At 41.1% G+C, this 22,321-nt stretch overlaps 1 protein-coding gene across 4 annotated transcripts in view; it reads right to left on the bottom strand.

The window, feature by feature from the left end:
* The window catches only part of adamts6 (ADAM metallopeptidase with thrombospondin type 1 motif, 6), a 129,561-nt gene that overhangs the window by 54,298 nt on the left and 52,942 nt on the right, over window positions 1–22,321 (bottom strand). For all 4 annotated transcript variants that reach the window (XM_054744522.2, XM_054744518.2, XM_054744519.2 and 1 more), the window contains exons 13-15: window positions 14,088–14,233; window positions 11,296–11,359; window positions 2,574–2,676 (exon numbers count right to left, since the gene is read on the bottom strand). In XM_054744522.2, coding sequence (XP_054600497.1) covers window positions 2,574–2,676; window positions 11,296–11,359; window positions 14,088–14,233 — 313 coding nt within the window. The remainder of the gene's footprint in view (window positions 1–2,573; window positions 2,677–11,295; window positions 11,360–14,087; window positions 14,234–22,321) is intronic.

Here is a 22,321-nt window from a genome sequence, read left to right as displayed (position 1 = left end):
GATTTGTGTTCAGAACAGTCGCAACAACCTTCCAAGTAGACCAGAGCACTCCTAACCCACCACACACGGCAGGAACATCTGATAAGATTTTCTTCGGTCACTCAAAATCTGCATCATTATCTTGCCGTTTGAACTTCGCCTTCGTTAAAAACAGATTGCAACAGTTTAGCTACTTTTTTCATCATAATTTAGTCACAAAGTGTCTGAATTATGTCCAACCAAGGACTGGGTTTGCAAATTAGCCTCTGGCTAGAGAACTTATGTAAAAAAAAAAACAACGGTTGCATTGCTTTTACATGTAACATTGTCTTTTGTGCTGTCCTTGTTCAATAAACCAAATAAAATAAATAAATAAATAAATCGTTTGCATCTTACCCTCATTTCATTCACAATTTTGTCACCAAATTGATCTCATTTTCTGATTTGCAAGAACTAAACTGACAGGTTTTAGATGGGTTTCCAATAAGTGCAACAATTCTGACAATTTTAAGAGAAACTCAGTCTGACAAACTTGTTAAAGATTTTCAGCAGCAAGAAAGCAAGAATGCGAGGAAATTGAGAACCTTTGCATATAATTCGAGACATTTTGCAAACTCCTTTGAGAATACTTTTTGCAATGTGTTACTAGCAGTTACAAAGTGTTAGAGAAGTTCATTTTAAATAAATAATAAGTTCAAAGTTGAGTTCACACAGTTCCATTTGTACACAGTACTCTGAAATTTTAATTTACAAGGAGGAAAAATGAACAGGAACACCCTCCGAAGTTGGATCTTCCTCTCTAAAAAGACGTGTTTCCACTACAAGAACTTCAGGGTAGATTTACAGGAACCTCCCGACATGCAAGTGTCTCCATCTGACCGGGCTGTCCAAACGGTCATTGTTCGGCATTTTTCAGTAACCTTCTGCGTCCCTGCTCTGGAGTAGGTACTCCGAACGGCCCGGTGGAGTAGCTGAACGGAACCTCTGCTTAACTCACGCTGATTGGTTGTATCTCAGTAGGAAATTACATCGGCAGACGTCCAAAACAACCGACAGCGGTAAAAATTAGAAGAGTAGCTGAAGAAGAAGAATGGAAGCAAAAAAAAAAAAAAGTCCAAATCGCATTTAAAATGTAACTCCCGACACAGGAAAACTCGATGGAATTCCCCCACAGCTGTTGGAAAAAACGGGGAAATTCCCCTCACAGACTTAATTTACGGGGCTCCTCTCACAAAACTCAGAGCTGCTCACATCCTCTGAATGGATTAAATTATGATATATTCTATAAAACAAATGCTTTTAATATTATTCATGTTACTTTGGGTGCTTTTTGGGGCTGATCAGTGACATCACTCACTGCCAAAGCAGTCGCGATAGGCTGATGTCTGTGCAAAATCTGAAAGGGCTGGATTTGAATGGAGACACAACAGCTGAGAAGACTGGGACATCCTATCTCCTGGTCAAGTTCCCCATTCCAGGAGTTCTGGTAATGAAAACATGCCTAAAGTCAGAGAAGTTTTTGTTTTTTACGCCGACTTCGATGTTCAATATAGCAGCTCATCCTACCAACAAGAGTAGCGGTGGTGAAAACGAGTTTCTTTTACAAGACAAACGATTGTGTAATGAACTTGTTCAGGCACACCACTGGAGTCGAGGCCCAGTAATGATATGATATTTTCCGTGCTCATGTGTCCATTTTATTTTTTTTGGACCTGCTCTCCGGTGGTCCAAATCATGAGAAACTGACCCAACACACCCACTACCAACTGATTGGCCAGCTGAAACTCTGGTCTACCTATAGAATGAGCCTCTGATTGGCAGGTAGAATGAGCCAGTGGAGACGTCCTGCATGTTCTAGCTGTGTGCTTTTATTAGTCTCCAAAAGTGTCCAAAAGCAACACCGCTCACGGCCGCCTTGGTTTATTAACAAAGGAAAACACCACGGACCTCTCCGCGTGTCTTTTGCCCTGCCCACAAGCTCGGAGACATCCACTTTCACGCTACCAGCCAGGCCAGATGTGAAAACGCCAAATGGTTGTTTGTGGTAACAAAGGTGGCCTATTGGTAGAGTGTTTGCCCTGGGACCGAGAGATCATGGTTCAAATCCCAGTTGGGTCTTACCAAAGACCTTAAGAATGAGACCCAATGCCTCCCTGCCTGACACTCAGCTTTAAGAGGTTGGATTGGGGGGGGTTAAACCAACTAATAGTTGCTGAGCACAGCCAGAGCTGCAGCTCACCGCTCCCCATGGGGATGGGTCAAATGCAGAGATGAATTTCACCAGTGTGAGATGAATTAATGGGACTTTGACTTTAAATTTAAAACATAAGTGGCAAAGACCCCAACAAATCACAGGGTAGATGGGTGAGTCAGTGATTCTTGTGACTTCCATGATCTTATTGATGTTGGGGTACCCAACAACTTACAGACCAGAAACTCCCGATCAGAACTAAAGAAGCCTTTTGGGTGAGACTTGAAATATCTAGAAGTCTACTTATCTTTGAAACCCTTGGGGGAACAGTGTTTGTGGCTGCTGCTTCATGCAGAATGCAGATTTTATGTGGTGGAGAAATGCTTTGTAGGCATGAACTCACCACCAGTGTACGGCTTCCAGTTGTAGTACTTCCCACGAAAAGGCAAATTGTCAAAATCGGCACACTGCTTCTCTCGGAAATCCCGGGATCCCACAGGGCAAGGCTGCAATGCAAAACAGATCTTTTCATTATAGATCCCTAACACTTGATTTATACTAAAAATGGCAAAAATTAATAGGCTCACAGCTTGGCTGTAAAGTCTAAAGAAGCAAGTTTTGGGCCTTTTGAAGATCAAACACTTGGAGCAATTCTGATACACAAAAACTGTGATTCAACATTTAAAGGTGTGGAACACTGAAAAACCTTTTTATTATCATTTCTGATTATGATCAGCCACTCTGATTTTAGTCTCCCACACCTATCTCCTTCTTTAGCTTCTGACAGAAAATAGATGATGAAACAATGTGATTTGAAAATCCTGACAGATCTATGTCACACTGCTGTCAAACTAGAACTGCTTATTTCTCAGCATTAATTGAGGAGAATAAGCACAATCCTACATTTCTTTTCAGTACAGTTGCTAAACTTACACAGAATCATAGCTCTGAGCCAACTATTCCCTTAGCCCTCAGCAGCAATGACTTCATGGGATTTTTTACAAGTAAAATTAGTTCTATTAGAAACAAAATCTTTAGCATCCTCCCTAAAGCGATTTCTTCTTCCTCAGTAAGTGAGGCAGCTTCAGAGGTGACTGCAGAACCTCATCTGTGTTTGAACCGTTTTGATCCAGTTGAGTTTTCAGATTTATCAAAAATATTAGCTTCATCTAAACCTTCAACTTGCATTTTGGATCCAATCCGAACCAAATTATTTAAAGAAGCATTTCCTTTGGTTACTGCCCCCATTCTAAGTATAATCAATCTATCCTTAGTAAATGGATATGTACCACAGGATTTTAAGGTTGCTGTAATCAAACCTTCACTTAAGAAGTCTTCTCTGGATCCAGATGACCCAATGAATTATAGACCAATATCTAACCTTCCATTTTTATCCAAAGTCCTGGAGAAAAGTATGTGAGCATTTAAACACTAATGATCTGTTTGAGGAATTTCAGTCTGGTTTTAGAGAGTATCACAGCACTGAAACTGCGTTAGTGAGAGTTACAAATGATATTCTCATGGCCTCCGATAAGAATCTTGTGTCTGTTCTAGTCTTGTTAGATCTCAGTGCTGCATTTGACACAGTTGATCACAATGTTCTTTTAGAAAGACTTGAACATCAAATCAAATCAATCAAATCAAATTTTATTTGTATAGCACCTTCTACAACATTATCCGAAGCCCAAGGTGCTGAACAACATCATTAAAAGAAAAACATTCCCAATACATGGGCATAAAAGCAGGATAAAAACATAAAATCATAAAATAGCAAGCAAACAGCATTACAGATAAGAGATATTGGAATAAGACCAATCGATAAAAAAAAAACAAATGTCGGACAAAATAAAATCAAGCATTCGGTTTAAAAAGAAGAATAGTTAAAACCATAATGTTAGGGCAATTCAAGTGACCCTAGCGCTGAAACGCAATCAGATAAAAATGAGTCTTTAAACGAGACTTAAAGACTTGAAGGGATGGTGCCTGCCTAATGCTCAGTGGCAATTCGTTCCACAGAGTTGGAGCCAAAATAGAAAAAGCACGACTACCCCTCGATCGAAATTTTGACCGGGGGACCACCAGAAGTTCCTGCTCGGCTGAGCGAAGAGACCGAGATGGAGCATACCTGTTCAAAAGCGCAGTAATGTACGAGGGGGCACTGCCCTGGAGGGCCTTATAAACGAGAGTTAAGATTTTAAACTGAGCTCGACATTTTACCGGGAGCCAGTGCAGAGCAGCCAGCACTGGGGTAATGTGCTCTCGACATCTAGTGCCTGTCAGGAACCTAGCCACAGAGTTCTGCACAAACTGGAGCCGTGCAACTGTGCACTGGGCCAGACCAGCATACAGAGCGTTGCAGTAGTCCAGCCGAGATAGGACGAAGGCATGCAACACAGACTCCAGATGAGCTCTGGACAGCAGAGGCCTGATCCTGGATAGTCTTTTCAGGTTAAAGAAACAGGACCTCACCACTGTATTTACAAGAGTGTCAAGATTAAGTGCTGAGTCGATTTTAATCCCCAAATTACATGTTGTAGGGATCAAAGGAACAGCGCTAGGCTGGTTTAAATCCTACCTGTCTGACAGATTTCATTTTGTAAATGTACATGACAAATCATCTTCATACTCCAGGGTTACTTGTGGAATACCACAGGGTTCAGTGCTTGGACCAATTCTTTTTACTATATATATGCGTGTGTGTGTGTGTGTGTGTGTGTGTGTGTGTGTGTGTGTGTGTGTGTGTGTGTGTGTGTGTGTGTGTGTGTGTGTGTGTGTGTGTGTGCCTGCTCTGTCTTCTCGATCCCCAGTGAGTCGTGGAGGATGGCTGCTTATACTGGGCCAGGATTCTCTGGAGGTTTCTTCCTGTTAAAAGGGAGTTTTCCTCTCCACTGTCGCTTTATGCTTGCTTAGTATGAGGATTGCTGTAAAGTCACTGACACTAGTCAGTGACTTGATGCAATTTGCTGGGTTCCTTATATAGGAAACATTATTTCTGACTGGCTTAATGAACTGACCTGAATTGGAATGTTTATTATGTGAAGTGCCTTGAGACAACTCTTGTCGTGATTTGGCGCTATATGAATAAAATTGAATTGAATTGAATTGAATTTAATTGAACTGTCACTTAACATTCCTGGACTCACCCATCTGGACTCACGACGGGGGAGGCTGTTGTTGGCTTAGCGTCCACGAATCCGCTGAGAACGTCTTGGCTAGTAGAAGCTAACCATTAGCATTAGCAACTCCACCACACAGCAGGACTCCTTCAAGCTTGTGTTATTTGTGGAGATAAAACGTTGCAAAGCAAATGGAGTCAGTGGTAAACTTTTGTTGCTGTTAGCAAATCAGGGGAGAGATGTCCAAATATCAGGAAACAAGACTCAAAATCCTGCCGTCTGAAGCTCAGCTGTGATGTGGCTCATAGACAAGAATACGTAGACGTGTGATCGGGCGCTGGAGAACAATCAAATCAAATCAAAGATACTTTATTAATCCCAGAGGGAAATTAGAGTTCAGTACACACAATTCAGATATCAGACATACAAAGGCAAGATGCATGACAAGAATTGGTGACTGTGGTCATTCGCAACCCGTGTTGCGCTACCTTAATAGAGATCAGAGGGTTACATGAGGATTGGTTCAGGTGGAGGGAAAAAAGGCACTTCAGAGTTACCCTCCACACTTGAAGTACCTGGCAGCCTGAGGTTTTCTTAGTAATGATATTTCAAGGTAATTACGTTTCTTTGAAGGTTTCTTATTCCTCTTGGCAGATACGGTTAGGATCTGTTTGACTGAATGTAAAGTGTCAGGGAACAACCATTATCAGGTCTATCTTTACACACTTTATTTTGCTAAAGTACTGAATATGTTATTAAAGGAAGTGATTACTGATGGATATCCTCCACAAACACTTTTAAGAGTCGTGGCCAATCAGTTGACTTTTTAATGTGTTTGGTGAAACTTGAATTGAATTTTTCTGTGAATCTTCTGGATGGGTTCTAAAATGCTTTCATTGTGAGGTCATTCATATCATGATTTCAAGCTTTGAAGTGACACTGTGTTTTTTCCCTGGCAATAGGGGGCTGTAGATAACTAAATCATTGGAAGCAAGCATTATTTCTGTGTTCAAGTAAGACCTTACCAACAGAATGCCATTAGGGTCAAAACTCCCTGGGAGTGCAAAATAACAAGAACATCAGATTCCCTTTTATCATTTGCAATGAGTGCACAGGTAAATGTGTAAAATATCAATGTTTATTAATGGTGAAAGTTTTGTAACCATTTATTACAAATCAGTAAATGCATTCTATCCTCACGGGCATCCGTAGAAGGAAACATGGCATCAAAGCTGGCATTGCCCAGAGACTTGGGGTGTTTCTCAATGCCAAGGAACCTTGCCTTGATGTTGTGGTCCCACCCCGGTTGCCTAGGAGATACGCCATCAGGAGCCGCCAAGATGTGTTCCAATGTTCATGTTCTACCAAGGTGTGTGTTCTCCGTTTGTTAGCCGTTTAGCTAGCTGAGCAAGGAGAAACGGGAGGTGTCTTCTAGCCTAGCCTTGGTCAAAAATTACCCAGAATACACTGCAGTATTTTCAAAAGGATGGCGGATCAGAAGCCGGCAGCTACTTCGGGGGCAAATTTCAAGTTTAAAAGCAAGTGAACTAATTAAAAATGGATTTTTTTAGATCCAAAGAAGTTATCTGTGGTTGGTTAGTTGCTTAGTAGTTGCAGCTTCGGTGGCTAGCGGGTAGTAACTCGCTTGCATATTTAATTTAACAAATATATACACAATTTAAAAAGTAAAAGGCTCGTTATACTGAAGCTAATACATATAAAATATAACGATATCTTCCGTGTCATGTGACGTTACGTGACCGCCGTGGAAGCCGCAGTCACGTGATGTAAGTCTGTTCTATTTAACCGTTTTCTTTGACCAAGGAAGGACAGTGTCCTTGTAAGCAAGGTGTCTGGCCTCGCAAGATATTGCCTCGCAAGGCCAGGCGCCTTGACATTGAGAAACACCCTAGGACCTGCTCCATGTGTTTTAGACCAGATTTTTATGGTTATATGTTATGAAACCGCCAATATTTTTCAACAACTGGGTATCTTTTAATTCATTAACAACAGCATTCCAGTGGATATTTCTGGAGATTAATGGTAAAAACCACACATTGTCACTTTAATTACATCTAAATGGATGAGTTACAAAAAACATTCAACCATATCTAAATTGTCACGACAGCAAACCAGACGTATTAAACCTAAAACATTTTTTGAACCAGGCTGTAAACACGTTTATTTCTGCTGTGAAGTTGGAATTTTCAACATGGGAGTCAATGGGAAGTTGTTCCTTTCTATACAAAGCCCCTTGTGGACGAGGGGGAACACTTCTATGTTGGCTTCACTTTTGACAGACAGAGTTTGTCTCTTGGTGGCAACAAAGTTTGAGACTTCATGTCACTCGATCTGCTGCCTGCATGATCATTATACGCAGTTAATATTAATTAAGTTAACGGATGGGATTTATATGGTGCTTTTGTAGACACTCAAAGCGCTTCAATTATTCATTCATCTCACATTCACACACTGCCAGTGATGGTAAGCTACTATGTAGCCACTGCCGCCCTCGGGCGGTCTGACAGAGGCAAGGCTACCATTTCGCACCATCAGCCCCACTGGCCATCATCTACACAGGCAAGGTGAGTGAAGTGTCTTGCTCAAGGAAACAAGCAGAATGCCGCTGGTGGGAGCCGGAATCAAGCCCACAATCCTCTGATCATGAGGCGACCCGCTCTACCTCCTGAGCTACTGCTGCCCCCAGGGACGAAATTTTGATTTCAGAAGTGGGGGGGGACACAGCAGGCTTGTGCGGATTTGGGGTGGGGGGTGTTATGTAAAGACCCCTTGACACGTCATGTGCCCATCTCAATAATTTTTCCATCCTCTCTCTCTCTCTCTCTCTCTCTCTCTCTCTCTCTCTATATATATATATATATATATATATATATATATATATATATATATATATATATATATATATATGTCAAAGTTAAAAAATGTACAACTCTATTATTATTTTTATTTATTATCATTATTGAAGTGCAGTTTTGGCTGTTGACAATGGACAGGCTATTGTATTTATTGTTTTGGGTCTTTTTTTTATTGTTTTTGGTGCAACATTTTCTAACAGGGAGTGAGATTCCTTTTTTATTTAATTTTTGTTTGTTATTTTTATTCATTTAGAAGTTCTGGTTCTGGACATTTCAATGTTAAATGAAGGTTTATTTGTTGCATTTTAAAGGGTGTACTTGCATTATTATGATATATTAACATTATATTAGTGGTTATTTTGGTCTAGATAATGTTGACAATGATATCGTTTATCATCAACAATTTGTTGGACAAAATATCGTCCAGCAAAATTTGTTACTTTCCCAGGCCTAGTCAAAAGTATAAAAATTATTTATACATAAACGGTCCCTCCTGAGATCTGGCCGTTTGTTCATTTGCTGTGTTAGAGGACATGCTGAACTAATGTTTTACATATGATCATCACCATAACATTTGAGTGTATAAAAACATATTAAATATGTTTTTTTCCCTTAAAAGTGTTTAAACAGTTGTTGCATTTCAACACACAAAAAATAAATGGAAAAAATAAGATAAATCTAATGAAAAGTGTACATCTTTGACATTAAGCTTAAAAAATCTGTTGACGATGATGATACTGTTCATTTTTCAGAGCTTTTTAATGTGAAAATATACATTGCAATAGATAAGTTTACAATAAAGTTAAATGATAAAAGTTTTGAAGTTACACTTCTACTACTACTACTACTAGTAATAATAATTATGATGATAATAGTAAAAAAAAATAATTATTATAATAATACGAATAAATTGTGTCTGAGGAGTCAGTTATGTGGAGGAGATGAGTTTGTAAAAGTTAGTTTTGAGTATGTTTGTGAAGGAGGAGGTGAGTCTGAGCTTAATGCAGGGGTGTCACATGTTCCAACTTACGTTTTGACTTTGAAAGAAGTCTCTAATATCCACTTTTCATTTTCTTGACATGCTGCCTCCTGGCTGTGCCTAACTACCAAAGACTCACAAATGAACACTTATTCAAATGTTATGTAATGGAAGCTGAGCTGAGCTCTTATATTACACAGCGTCTAGTTGACGATGTGACTCAGTACCGGTGTTCCCTAGCGGCTCCAAACTAGCAAAACAACGTGAGCACGTTCTGACTGTTTACAACTTGAGTGACAGCAGCAACAGCCAATAATACGTTAGCAAGTATCAGCAGAGCCAATAGATTAGCTTTTGGGCGGGTCTAATAGTAAACCGGTTTCCGTTTCGGTCCTAGTGCTCAACCAAATCCTTTTAATGGAGCGTAACATTGTTTTTGGACGGAAAAAAGTGCAGGGGACCAAAACTGCCTTTTGAAAAAGTGGGGGGGACATGTCCCACCCGTTCCCCCCCAAAATTACGTCCCAGGCTGCCCCCCAGTTTGGTTCCAGGAGTTTATCCCCCTTATGGTTTAAGAGTCTTACTTTTGGGAAACTCCCAGCAGACTTTTAATGAGGAATTGGGTCACTCTACCATAAAGGGCCGATTGGTAGAGTGCTCCACTGATGAGTGTCCTCTTGTATGTTTTTCCAATCACCATGAAGCTGGATTTCATTGTGCCTTTGTTTACAGTTGCTGAGTCACACAGGCATATCTTCTAAGTCTGTTGGTGGTTCATTTTGTGAGGGCAGCTATGCAAGATGAAATGGTTTGTTATCCTTCCAAGACACGGATTAAAACCATATGGACTGGCGACACTAAAGCCTGCCGCACACAAGAGCAAACTGCTGAGCTAACGGTCATTCGAGGCTGTTAGCTCAGCAGAAACCTCGCTGCGTGCACCTAATTTTCACAGTTTTCTGCCTCACGAAACACCGAGGTGAAAATCAAACCGGTTTGATATTTCTCGCCTCGCGGGGGACAGAAACTCACTGTGTGCACACTATGTGAGCTGCCGGCTGAGGTGAAATATTCTAGTGGCCAATCAAAGCGCGTTCATCACTCACATGATTCAAATATGGCAGCCCACTGTCTGCATGTCAGAAAATAAACGAAACGGTACCTTCAGGATCGATGGGCCCACTGTTTTCACTACCCTTTCGAAGGATTCAGTATCCGGGCGGTGGTCCTGTCGTAAGGATTCTGGGTCTTCAAGGCACATCTCTTGGAGTAGACTGGCATAAATCCTTGTCTGGCCCTTCTTTGCAGCTGTACCCATACTTTCCTAACCTTGAAATGATGGCAGCGGCGACGGTTCATCAACAAAACAAGTAGAAGAATCTCCTCCATTTCCAGCTCTGTCTGTTTTTTTTTCTGCCATGCAGACCGGGGGCTGCCATCTTGGAATCATGTGAGTGGAGAACACGCTTTGATTGGCCACTAGAATATTTCACCTATTTCAAATCAGCTTCAGTGGTGGGAAAGCTGTAATCTAACTTAGAAATAGGTCTGAATAAAAGGTAACCTATGAAAGGTATTAAGTCTATTTTCCATCTAAAATAACACTTTTCTTCTGGCTTTGTAATCACAGGTGAAAAGTTGAAAAATCAGAATTTGGTGCAAAAATTCATTTAGTTCAGTAATTTAACTTAAAAGGTGAAACTAATACATGATACAGACTCATTACCTGCAAAGCCAGATGTCTCAGCCTTCATTTGCTGTAACTGTGATGATTTTGGCTCACAGCTTAAGAAAACCCCAAAGTCAAAACCTCAGACAAGCAGAATATTGTGAAAAGGTTCAATAGTCTACTCAAGCCCCAAAGTGTCACACTCTAATCAGCTAATGAACCCACCAGAAAATGGGTGCTGAGCCTTTAAATAGTCTCTCAGTCTGAGTTGAATAAGTGAAATAAAAGGACTTTTCCACCACATTCTCATTTTTCCAGTTTCCCCTGTATTTTCATTTGAATAATGATCAAGAAAGAGGTTTGAGTCATTTGCAAAAATAGTTTAAAGACTAGAAAAAGCCTGAAAAACTCAAAAAGGTTCATTTTTTTTAGTCTAAATCAAAAACAGAGTCATGCATGAAGGCAGATTAATAAAGGGAACTCACATCAATGTTACAGGATCTGTATCTTTTTCGCTCTCCGAGACAGTACTTGCCTCCTCCAGATGGGCTGAGAAACAAGAGACTCAAATGAACAAAGACTTAAAATAGAAAGCGCGCAAATGTAACATTTCACGTCAAAGTCAAATGAATTATGTTTGTGTTTAAGAAACAGGCTTGGATGACACGTAGAGTGACAAAGATTGAGGAAAAGGCCTAAAAACTCTTTGCACAGCACAGAATGTGTTTGTGTGTCTGCATTTGCTGCTTTGCTGAGAATCAGTGCCAATGTTTCACTCGTGAGAGGCTCTAAGACCTCTTAAGTGTGACATGACATTTGAATTTGGAGGCGAGGCTGAAGTATGTAACTTCAGAACAATCCTCCTATCACCTATTTTCTCTCTTGTCTAGCCTTCAGCCCACATCTACTCCATCTTCCAGGGATTTTTCTTCTTTTATCAGCTCTTTTTCTCCTCTCGCCTTCATTAGTCTCCATTTCCCCATCATTATTTCCATTTCATTGCAAAAAGGTTCTGTAATGAATGTGTAAGAGGCTGCTCTGGCTGTGTTTATTCTTCCCCCCTCAGCCCTTTGCACTGATGCCTGAGCAGCAGTGAGTACCTTACACAGGTGGTCCACATTATGGTGGTGCCTTCCCCCTTTTTTCTCTTTCTTCATTATTCACCCTGCCTCTTTCTCTTGTCTTCCCCAGATGTTCTTGGTGTAATACTTTGCCTCCGAACAGAATAATATGATGGTGAAAGCAGGATAAAGATCCCAGATGTCTGCATGACAGCCAAGGATGCTCCGGTTGAGGATGTGTTTGGTATAAGCTTAAGGAAGGCTGTAAAACTAAACACTTCACCGGTATGGTACCTTATAGTCACATCTAAGACTGATACAGGACAAATCTCATGCTTTAGTGAAAGTGCTTGTAGTGTTTTGTTGAAAACTTCAAAAATGATTTCATAAAACTTAGATCCAGATATTACGGCCTGTTTTGCTTTTCCAGATGAAGCCCACCTACATGTCCTCATGGTTTAGTTTCAAGGTCAAAGCTATATTGTCACATGGGCAGTAGGAAACATGTTTTCCTGTGTTGCTACCCTCACCGAAGGCCAAAAGTATAATTTAGGTATTTGATTAAAAAAAATAAAATGAGCGATGGTTTCTCAGGGTTTAGGAGTTTACCATGTAAATGGTGGGGTGCCGGATCAAACCCAGTCTCTGTATGTGTCAGTTGTTGTCTTTGGGGAAGACACTTCACCCTTTCACCATCCTTGCAGCATGATGCTGCCACCACCATACTTGATTTTAGGGATGGTATTGACCTGGTGATGAGCGGTGCCTGATTTCTTTCATTGGGACCTTCAAAGTAGCTTAACTTGTTTGTTAGCCTCAAGGGCTTGATTATCACGGGTAAGCCACTTTAGACAAAAGTAGCTACTAAATACATAAGCATAAGCTAAAATTGTCCGGTATCTTTCCCCAGATTTGTGCCTCGGGACAATCCTATCTCTGAGACAATTCCTTTGACTTTTTGCTTGGTTTATGCGCTGACATGCACTGTCATCTGTGGGACTTAATAGCAAGTGTGTACCTTTATAAATCATGTTCAGTCAGCTGAATTTACCGCAGGTGGACTCCAATGAAACATCTCAAAAACGATCATCGGAAAGCAGAAGCATCTGAGCTCAATTTGAGCCTCATAACAAAGGCTGTGAAAATGTATGTACAGGTGATTTGTCAGTTGTTGTTATTTATTTTTTTAAACTTGCATAAATCTAAAAAAGAAAAGCTTTTGTCACATTGTCATTATGGGGTTTTATGTGAAGAATTATGAGGATTAACATTTGTAGTACTGATCCCTCCCACACCGCCTACAGCTGGTGCAGAATGCGGCGGCCCGCCATTTGATGGACACCAGAAGGAGGGAGTACATTACTCCTGTTCTGGACCAGCTGCACTGGCTCCCGCGCTACCACATCCTGTTTAAAATTTAGCTTCTTGTTTTTAAGTCACTCTATCTTTATGCGCTTCTGTACTTGACTCAGCTGGTTCAGCCGTACATACCTGGTCGAATTCTTCGGTCAGCAGACCACCGCCTGTTACAGGTCCCAAGTGTTCGGGTGAGGACACGAGGAGAACGAGCGTTCTCAATCTGTGCGTCTCATCTCTGGAACCAACTCCCTCTAGCAGTGAGCATGGCCCCCTCTCTCTGATTTTAAATCATTTTTATTCTTTGGCTTTTACTTCAGCCAAGCTAGCCTTGTACTATGTCTCAGTTTTATTTTCATTATTGATTACTGTACTACTTTTATGACTTTCTTCGGTTGTGGTGATTTTTATGCTCTTTTACTGTGCAGCACTTTGGTTGGCCTCGGCCGTGTAGAAATGTGCTTTACAAATAAAATGTAAATGTAAATGGACAAAAATTTATTTTATCCATTTTTGGAATAAGGCTGTAACATAACTGAATGTGATTCACTGTGAACCACTGCACAGTCCAGCACTTTGTTTCAGAGAAAATGTTTACATATAATTCAAGTTAAATGCTTCATTATGTCCTACAGGAATCAGGTGGAGAGAAGAGGTGTTATCTTATTAGGGATGGAGTCACACCATAAAGGAGAGTTTCATTTCCTTTCCCAAGAATACTGCATTCATCTGTAGAAACACCTATAGGTACAGGTAAATCTGCTCCCACCAGGATGTAAGTGGCAGATGCAAACACACACCGGTAGGCTGGACCCTGGTGTGTGTGTTCAGCTTGCTGTGGCTTACTTTTGCCTACTTACGCTGGGCTGTCACAGTGCCTCTCAGAGGAAGATACTCCGCCCCCACAGGTCCTGCTGCACTCCCCCCACATCGACCACGGTCCCCAGCCTCCGTCCACACTCTGAGGCCAGGTCCCAAATGCCACACACTCACCCTGGTAGCACCACTGGTTAGAGAAGGGCAGAAACACAGACGGAGAGACAAGGATGTTTAACCATTACAAGTTTTATCATCTGTGCTGTTGTGTGAAAAATGTTTTACAAGCATCTAATTGGGGTATCTGATTAATAAAATATTCTAACGGTATCTGACATGATGCTCAGGTTTATTTAGCTAAAAAGCAACGGATAACTTGTTTTAAAAGTCTTGTTCACTGAGAAACCGTGTCATACTTCATTTTTTTTTACATAATCCGTCTCTCTGAGTTGCATATGCAGACATGTAAACCAAATTCTTCAACCCTTTGTCACAGTTCCAGCCAATGTTGCCAACTGTTTTTGACTGAAAGTAGCTGAAGTTCCCCCCAAAAGTCGCTAGATGTCGCCAGATAAGGTCACATGCTAATTTGCGTATGATGCAATGACGTCATCTGGTTTGCGTCATGACATCACCACGTTTGTGTCATGACATCACCAGTCTTGTAGAGTAAATCAAATAAAACTGCGTGATTTTATAAAAAAATTATTTAGTTTATTTTTTAATATTTTATAAAAATAAAAATCCCATAGAATACAAAACAGCAGCCTTTAAAACATAAAGGAAAGAAGCCAGTGAGATGCAGGAGCCAAGATCACCCAGCCCTGGTGATCAGCCTGACACCGCCCCTCCTCCTCCTCTCTTCCAGGCTGCTGAGGAGCACAGCTGAGCTGAATTCTGCTGATGACCCACACCTGGGATAAAAAGGCTGTGCCCTCAGCAGTCTGGGAGGCAGATACATTATTCCTAATAGGGAAACCGGGAAGAAGAAACTATAGATCATGTTGTATTACAATGTCAGAAATATCAGGCAGAAAGAAGGAAAATGATTCAAAATCTTAGTCAGATGAAAGTGAAACTAGATCTTGTTGATTTATTGAGACAGAATTCAAAAAGTGACTGTTTTCAGATTTTATTTCGGTTTTTGAAAGAGATAAGGATGTTTCACAAGTTTGTAGGATTTCCTTTTTCCACCTTCGGAATATTGCTAAGATTAGAAGCATCCTTTCCAGGAGTGATGCTGAAAAACTAGTTCATGCATTTATTACATCAAGACTGGATTACTGTAATTCATTGCTCTCAGGAAGTCCACAGAATGTAGTTAAAAGTCTTCAGCTTGTCCAAAATGCTGCAGCTAGAGTTCTGATGAGAATTAAAAAGAGAGATCATATCTCTCCTGTCTTAGCTTCCCTACATTGGCTACCTGTTAAATTCAGAATAGATTTTAAGATCCTTCTTCTCACATATAAAGCTCTTAATAATCAAGCTCCATCATACATCAGTGATCTGATTGTTCCATATGTTCCTAACCGAGCACTTCGCTCTCAGACTGCAGGTCTACTGGTGGTTCCCAGAATATCTAAAATTAGGATGGAGGCAGATCTTTTAGTTATCAGGCTCCTCTCCTGTGGAACCAGCTCCCAGCTTTAGTCCGTGAGGCAGACACTTTGTCTACTTTTAAGAATAGGCTTAAAACATTTTTATTTGATAGGGCTTATGGTTAAAATCTGATGTTAGCCTAAATCTGGACAAGTGGGGGAGTAGAGGGAGGTGGAGTGTACAGTCGGTAAAGATGGCTCTCCCTTGCCCTGACTCCAACATGCCTCCATCTAAATAGGATAGATTATCCAGAGTTATCTCTGTAGTTATGCTGCTATAGGCTTAGACTGCTGGAAGATACACTGACCACTTTTCACACTCTACTGCTTTCTTCTACAATCTGCTCTTTAACTGTATTATTTTCTGCAATTTCAGCTGTTAACTTTATTTTCTCTGTAAGTGTTTTTCTCCCCAGAAGAAGCTACGACGACGTTCTGCTGAGCTGTGGTGGCCTCATGGAGGGGGCCATCGACTAGCACACTGCTGCTAACCACTTAAACATTCTCCCTCTCCTGATAATGGCTTTTTGCTTTCCTTGACGTTGGATGTGCTAATACTAGTTTATCCGTTTAATTATAGATTCACTAGGATAAATACAATAAAGTTTATCTTTCACCAAATAGAATATTTACTAAGACATCGCAATATAACTAAAGACACATTACTAGTCTTTGTGAGTGTGAGTGCGTGCGTGCGCGCGTGCGTGCATGCGTGCGTGCGTGTGTGCGTGTGTGTGTGTGTCTGCTCTGTCTTCTCGATCCCCAGTGAGTCGTGGAGGATGGCTGCTTATACTGAGCCGGGATTCTCTGGAGGTTTCTTCCTGTTAAAAGGGAGTTTTCCTCTCCACTGTCGCTTTATGCTTGCTTAGTATGAGGATTGCTGTATAGTCACTGACACTTGTCAGTGACTTGATGCAATTTGCGGGGTTCCTTATATAGGAAAAATTATTTCTGATTGGCTTAATGAACTGTCCTGAATTGGAATGTTTATCATGTGAAGTGCCTTGAGACGACTCTTGTCGTGATTTGGCGCTATATAAATAAACTTGAATTGAATTGAATTGAATCTTGTTGATTTATTGAGACAGAATTCAAAAAGTGACTGTTTTCAGATTTTATTTCGGTTTTTGAAAGAGATAAGGATGTTTGGGAGACTTAGAGGTATATGTATATATGTATATGTGTATGTATATATCTATATATACTGTATATATATATATATATATATATATATATATATATATATATATATATATATATATATATATGTATGTGTGTATGTGTATATATATATATATTCCCCCATGTTTGATTTTTTTGTTTTGTTTTGTTTTGTCTTGTTGTTTTTGTTTGATTTTGTTTTACGAGCGCTGTTCCAGACCACACTCCACACTAGTTGGTGGCGGTAATGCACCATTCATTGTTTGCCAACTGCCAATGAACCACCAGAAGAAGAAGAAGAAGAAGTCTGGAAGGCAGCAGTGCAGGGGTTCTGCTGTACTCCAGGCCTCAGATTGTTTTCAACCCCTTCGATTAGAAGTGTTTTAACTTTCATAGTTTTAAACTCTGTGTGATCCACATGGATCGTTGGGTTTATGTCAAACTTAGTTGACTCTGTTTTAAGGTTAACTCGGATTTAGGTTTTAGACTTTTATCAACTTCGTAGTGTTTTTAAAACACCTTCAGTTTAGGTAAAATTTTTAATAAAGTTAACCATAGTGAATTTTTCATTTTGCATTATTTTAATAATGCTCGCCATCTGTTTGCTTTTGTTTTTAGAACCTTTTACAACAATTAAACCCATTTTAACTCCACTGTCGTATTTCTTATGTTACCCCCTCCTTCACATTTTAACACCTCCTGACGGGGACGTAACAGTAGCTGTTCTTTTTGCTTTCTGGAATGTTGCCACGTCTTCATTTCCCTTCAAGGCTCATGCATATATTCCTAGATAAACTGTGTGTTAGACGACTCCCATCGCTAGAACTTCCTGGTTTGGGTCTGGTCACACTCTGCAGCTCTCCTCACTGCTCACCACAATGAGCCAAGGTGATGAGCCTGACACCCGTATCGCCTGCACAATTACCACAAAGGCAATAACCATTTAAACGACTGGGCCATAAAGCCAGTCTCTTCTACGTCACGCCTTAGCTTGCCACCGCGACCTAGACTTGATTGTGCAGTCGGGAGAAAGCAGAACATGTTTTGGCTAGTAGACGCTAACAGTTAGCAACTCCACAACATGGTGGAACATGTTCAGTCTTGTGTTATTTATGGAGATAACACATCAACGTCAATCTTTTACCCAAAAAGTCCTGATGAGAGTTGCTGTTAACCAATCAGAGGAGAGATGTTTGCTAATGAGTAGGACTTGGAATCCTGTCTCCTCTGACCAACTGTAACCCCTCAAAACAGGAGTCAGAGAACAGCTGCGATATAACAAAGTGCAAAAAATAGCGTATCCACTCTAGAAGAATGACGTTTGAAGTCTGCAGCAATTAGCGTTGAAAGTGACTCCGTTCGTATTATGACAAGATAATATGGGTTTTTTTTAGAATAGCCAATTAAATTTGAGTTGGTTTCCAAGACAGGTGGCAAACACAAAAGGCTGAGGTTAAAGTCCTAAGCTAAGCTGTTCAGTGTTCCAGTGGGAAGAGGGGATCAGAGACGTCCCTTTGTCTCTTCAACTGTGTCAGTAGGTTAATAACCCAAACAGGCGGGGACAGTCAAGGTGAGGGCACTGTAGGGTCGCTGTTCTAACTGTCTGACTCACTCATTCATGCTGAAACCCTGTCTAAATCAAGACTAGCAGTGAGAGAGAGGAGGTGGTGAGAAGGACAGAGGGATCAGTACAACAAATGTAAAGGGTTCCACATGGAAACACTAAACTTGTGGCCTATTTCTTATGTCGTCTCAGCCATCTGGGCTCTGTCTCTTTGCTTCTGTTGGATAGGCCTCTGTTGTTACACACTGGGTGAGAAATGGCTGACATTCATATTCCTTTGAAGTTGCCCACCAGCAGCAGCAGACAGGGTGTGCCACCGGCTCTCCTAAAGCTGTTCAAAAGTCCCATGGCTCAACCTGGGGCCCCCTATGTTGTCCAGGGCCCTGTTTGTGGGCCCCGGTCCTCAAAGGCTCCACTGAGCTAATGGTAATCACGGGTGACAGCTCGTGACGCTCTCCTATTCTTTCTTTTAGAACTTGGGCCATCAGGCAACAATGGACGCCATAATCCGCGTTAAAACTGTCTCCCCTAACCTGGTTGGCATAAACGGAGGGGTGATGACCTAAAGCTCTCTATAAATTTGTGTGTGTGTGTGTGTGTGTGTGTGTGTGTGTGTGTGCGTGCGTGCGTGCGTGCGTGCGTGCGTGCGTGCGTGTGTGTGTGTGTGTGTGTGTGGTGGCATCCACTGGATGAGTAACAGTTTCTAGTATGGAGTCAGGGGTGAACCTCTGTCTGAGGATATTTGACTCACCAACAGGACCGTTGATCTGTTGGTTTCACACCAGAAGGCGAAGTACTTTTTGTCATAAAAATAATAGAAATAAAACTTTGATGCTCACATTTTATGAATAAATCATACCCATAATGCTACCAACATTTTTCCACATCCTAAACATCTATTTCAATCATATATGGTACAGTAACAGATATGGTATGAAGAGTTCACATCTGGGTCACCTGGCTTATTTTTTCCGTTTGTTTTTCAGCCCTCTTCCAAGGGGGTCTGCTTCGGGCCAATCTGTCCCAACACACCCGCTGCCGACTGATTTGCCGGCTCACAATTAACGCCTACCATTAGGGGGAGCATCCGATTGGTCAGCGTGGGCATCCCGCAGACGTGATTCGTTACCAGTCTGGCTACTGTGGAGTAAACATCTCCTCTGACTGAAGCCGTCTCTGTCTGAGGAGCACACACCCACACACACGCACATAGCGCTGCCCCGCGGGAGCACAGTCTCCCAAAGCAACACTGCTCATGACCACCTTTGAAAACCACACAGACTTTTCCGCACGCCTTTTGTCCCGCCCATGTGCTCGCTGATCTCTACGTTCCTGAAAAGCGTGAGTAAACAAAACCTACCAGTGCGGGACTCGGACTGACACCATCCAGCCTGGACCAGACCGGGCTCGATGTAGAAGCAGCATTAGTTACCAACCCCTCCTAAACAGTGTTGCCAACTCCCCCTGATAGAAAGTAGCTGAAGTTGACCCAGAAAGTCACCCAGATGTCGCCAGATGATGTCAAATGCTAATTTGCATATTGATGATGTAATCACACCACATTGGCGTTCATTTTCCCAACAGCATCTAAAAGATATATATACACTGATCAACAATATAAACGCAACACTTTTGTTTTTGCTCCCATTTTTCATGAAATGGACTTAAAGATCTACAATTCATTCCAGATACACAATATCACCATTTCTCTCAAACATTGTTCACAAATCAGTCTAAATGTGTGATAGTGAGCACCTGTGCTTTGCTGAGATAATCCATCCCACCTCATAGATGTGCCACATCAAAATGCTGATCTGACATCATGAGAAGTGCACAGGTGTACCTTAGACTACCCACAATAAAAGGCCACCCTGGAAAGTGCTGTTTTGTCTCACAGCAAAATGCCACAGATGCCACAAGCATTGAGGGAGTGTGCAATTGGCATGCTGACAGCAGGAATGTCAACCAGATCTGTTGCTCGTGCATTAAATGTTCATTTCTCCACCATAAGCCATCTCCAAAGGCATTTCAGAGAATATGGCAGTACATCCAACTGGCCTCACAACCGCAGACAACGTGTAACCACACCAGCCCAGGACCTACACATCCAGCAGGTTCACCTCCAAGATCGTCTGAGACCAGCCACTCAGACAGCTGCTGAACTATTGGTTTGTACAACCAAACAATTTCTGCACAAACTGTCAGAAACCGTCTCAGGGAAACTCAACTGCATGCTTGTCGTCCTCATTGGGGTCTTGACCTGACTGCAGCTTGTCGCCGTAACAGACTTGAGTGGGCAAATGCTCACATTCTATGGCGTCTGGCACGTTGGAGAGGTGTTCTCTTCACGGATGAATCTCGGTTTACATTGTTCAGGGCAGATGGCAGACCACGTGTGTGGCGTCGTGTGGGTGAGCGCTTTGCTGATGGACCACGCTCCCCCTCACTGTTTGTTATCTTTATTGAACCACTAGCAGCAGCAATTAGGCAAACAACAGGTATTAAAGAAATAAAGTGTAAGAAAATAGAACATAAAATCTGTCTTTATGCAGATGATGTTTTACTCTTTCTCCGGAATTCTCAATCCTCTCTCTCCCATTCAATAGAACTGATAAACTATTTTTCAAAAGTTTCAGATTACTCTATAAACTGGTTAAAATCCACAGTTCTGCCAGTTAATTCCTCTTTTGTCGCTTTACTTAATATACAATTAGAGTCAGGGAATATCACATACCTGGGAATTAATGTCTCTCCCACGTTAGCAGATCTAACCAAACTAAACTACATCCCACTTTTAAAGAAAGTGGAAGATGATCTTGCAAGATGGAAATCCTTACCGATATACTCATGGGGAGAGTTGCTACAATTAAAATGATGGTCTTACACAGAATAAATTACTTATTTTCAATGATACCCAAACAAACCACCAGCTGACTGGTTTAGATCTCTGGACTCCTCAATTACCAAATTCCTTTGGCAGGATAAACCTCCACGAATTAGCTTAAAAAGGCTTCAGAAGACCTAAGACAAAGGAGGACTGGATCTACCCAACTTTTATTATTATTTCTTAGCCAACAGGCTGCAATATATACCAAGATGGTTGCAGGATAACCCACTAGATGAGTCCTGGTTAGACATAGAACAGACACTTTGCAATATGATAGAGCTTTCAGACTTACCATTTATTAGCTCAAGAATAAGAAAACATGAAGGGTTCAAAAGTATTAGTATCAGCACCTCTCTGACAGCATGGTGGAAGTATCTAAAAATGATAGAGTCTTGACTAATACCATGCAGACGCACACCTATCTGGAATAATCCTGATATTTTGCAAAATAATTAAATGATTAACCTTCCGGACTGGAAAAATAAAGGAATCCTATACCTGGAACACATATATGAAGGATTGGACTTCATTCCATTTAATAGAATAGTCTCCCAATTTGGAATAGATACGAATAGCTTTTTAGAATATCACTAAATTATATCTGTAGTCAAACAAAAATTTAAGCTCAATAAAATAGAATTACAAACACCACCAACGGTATTAGACTTCTATAATCGCAAATCCCCCAAACTACCAAAATAGACGATAGAATAGCAATCCCTATTGAAAAATGGGAGGTGGATCTATCAGTCAGCTTTGACCAGAACTTCTGGTCCCAAACTTGTTTAAAAACTTTTAAAATGATCAGACACTCCAATTTACAATTAATTCAGTACAAAATTCTACACAGAGTACACTACACAGGTCATCGGATGTTCAAGATGGGGTTTGTGTCATCTGACACCTGTACACACTGCACAAACAACGTTCCTGACAATTACATTCATGCACTGTGGTCCTGTCCACCTGTCCAGTAATTTTGGGGTAGAGTATGTGAAGATCTGTCAAAGTGTCTGAAATGTCATATCCCAACCGCCCCTTCTCTTTGTTTACTGGAAAACCTGGACG

The sequence above is a fragment of the Nothobranchius furzeri genome, chromosome 6 (assembly GCF_043380555.1).
Source record: "Nothobranchius furzeri strain GRZ-AD chromosome 6, NfurGRZ-RIMD1, whole genome shotgun sequence".
Taxonomy (NCBI): Eukaryota; Metazoa; Chordata; class Actinopteri; order Cyprinodontiformes; family Nothobranchiidae; genus Nothobranchius; species Nothobranchius furzeri.
Note: the sequence above shows the minus strand (reverse complement) of the source record. Positions and strands in the feature narration are given on the sequence as shown.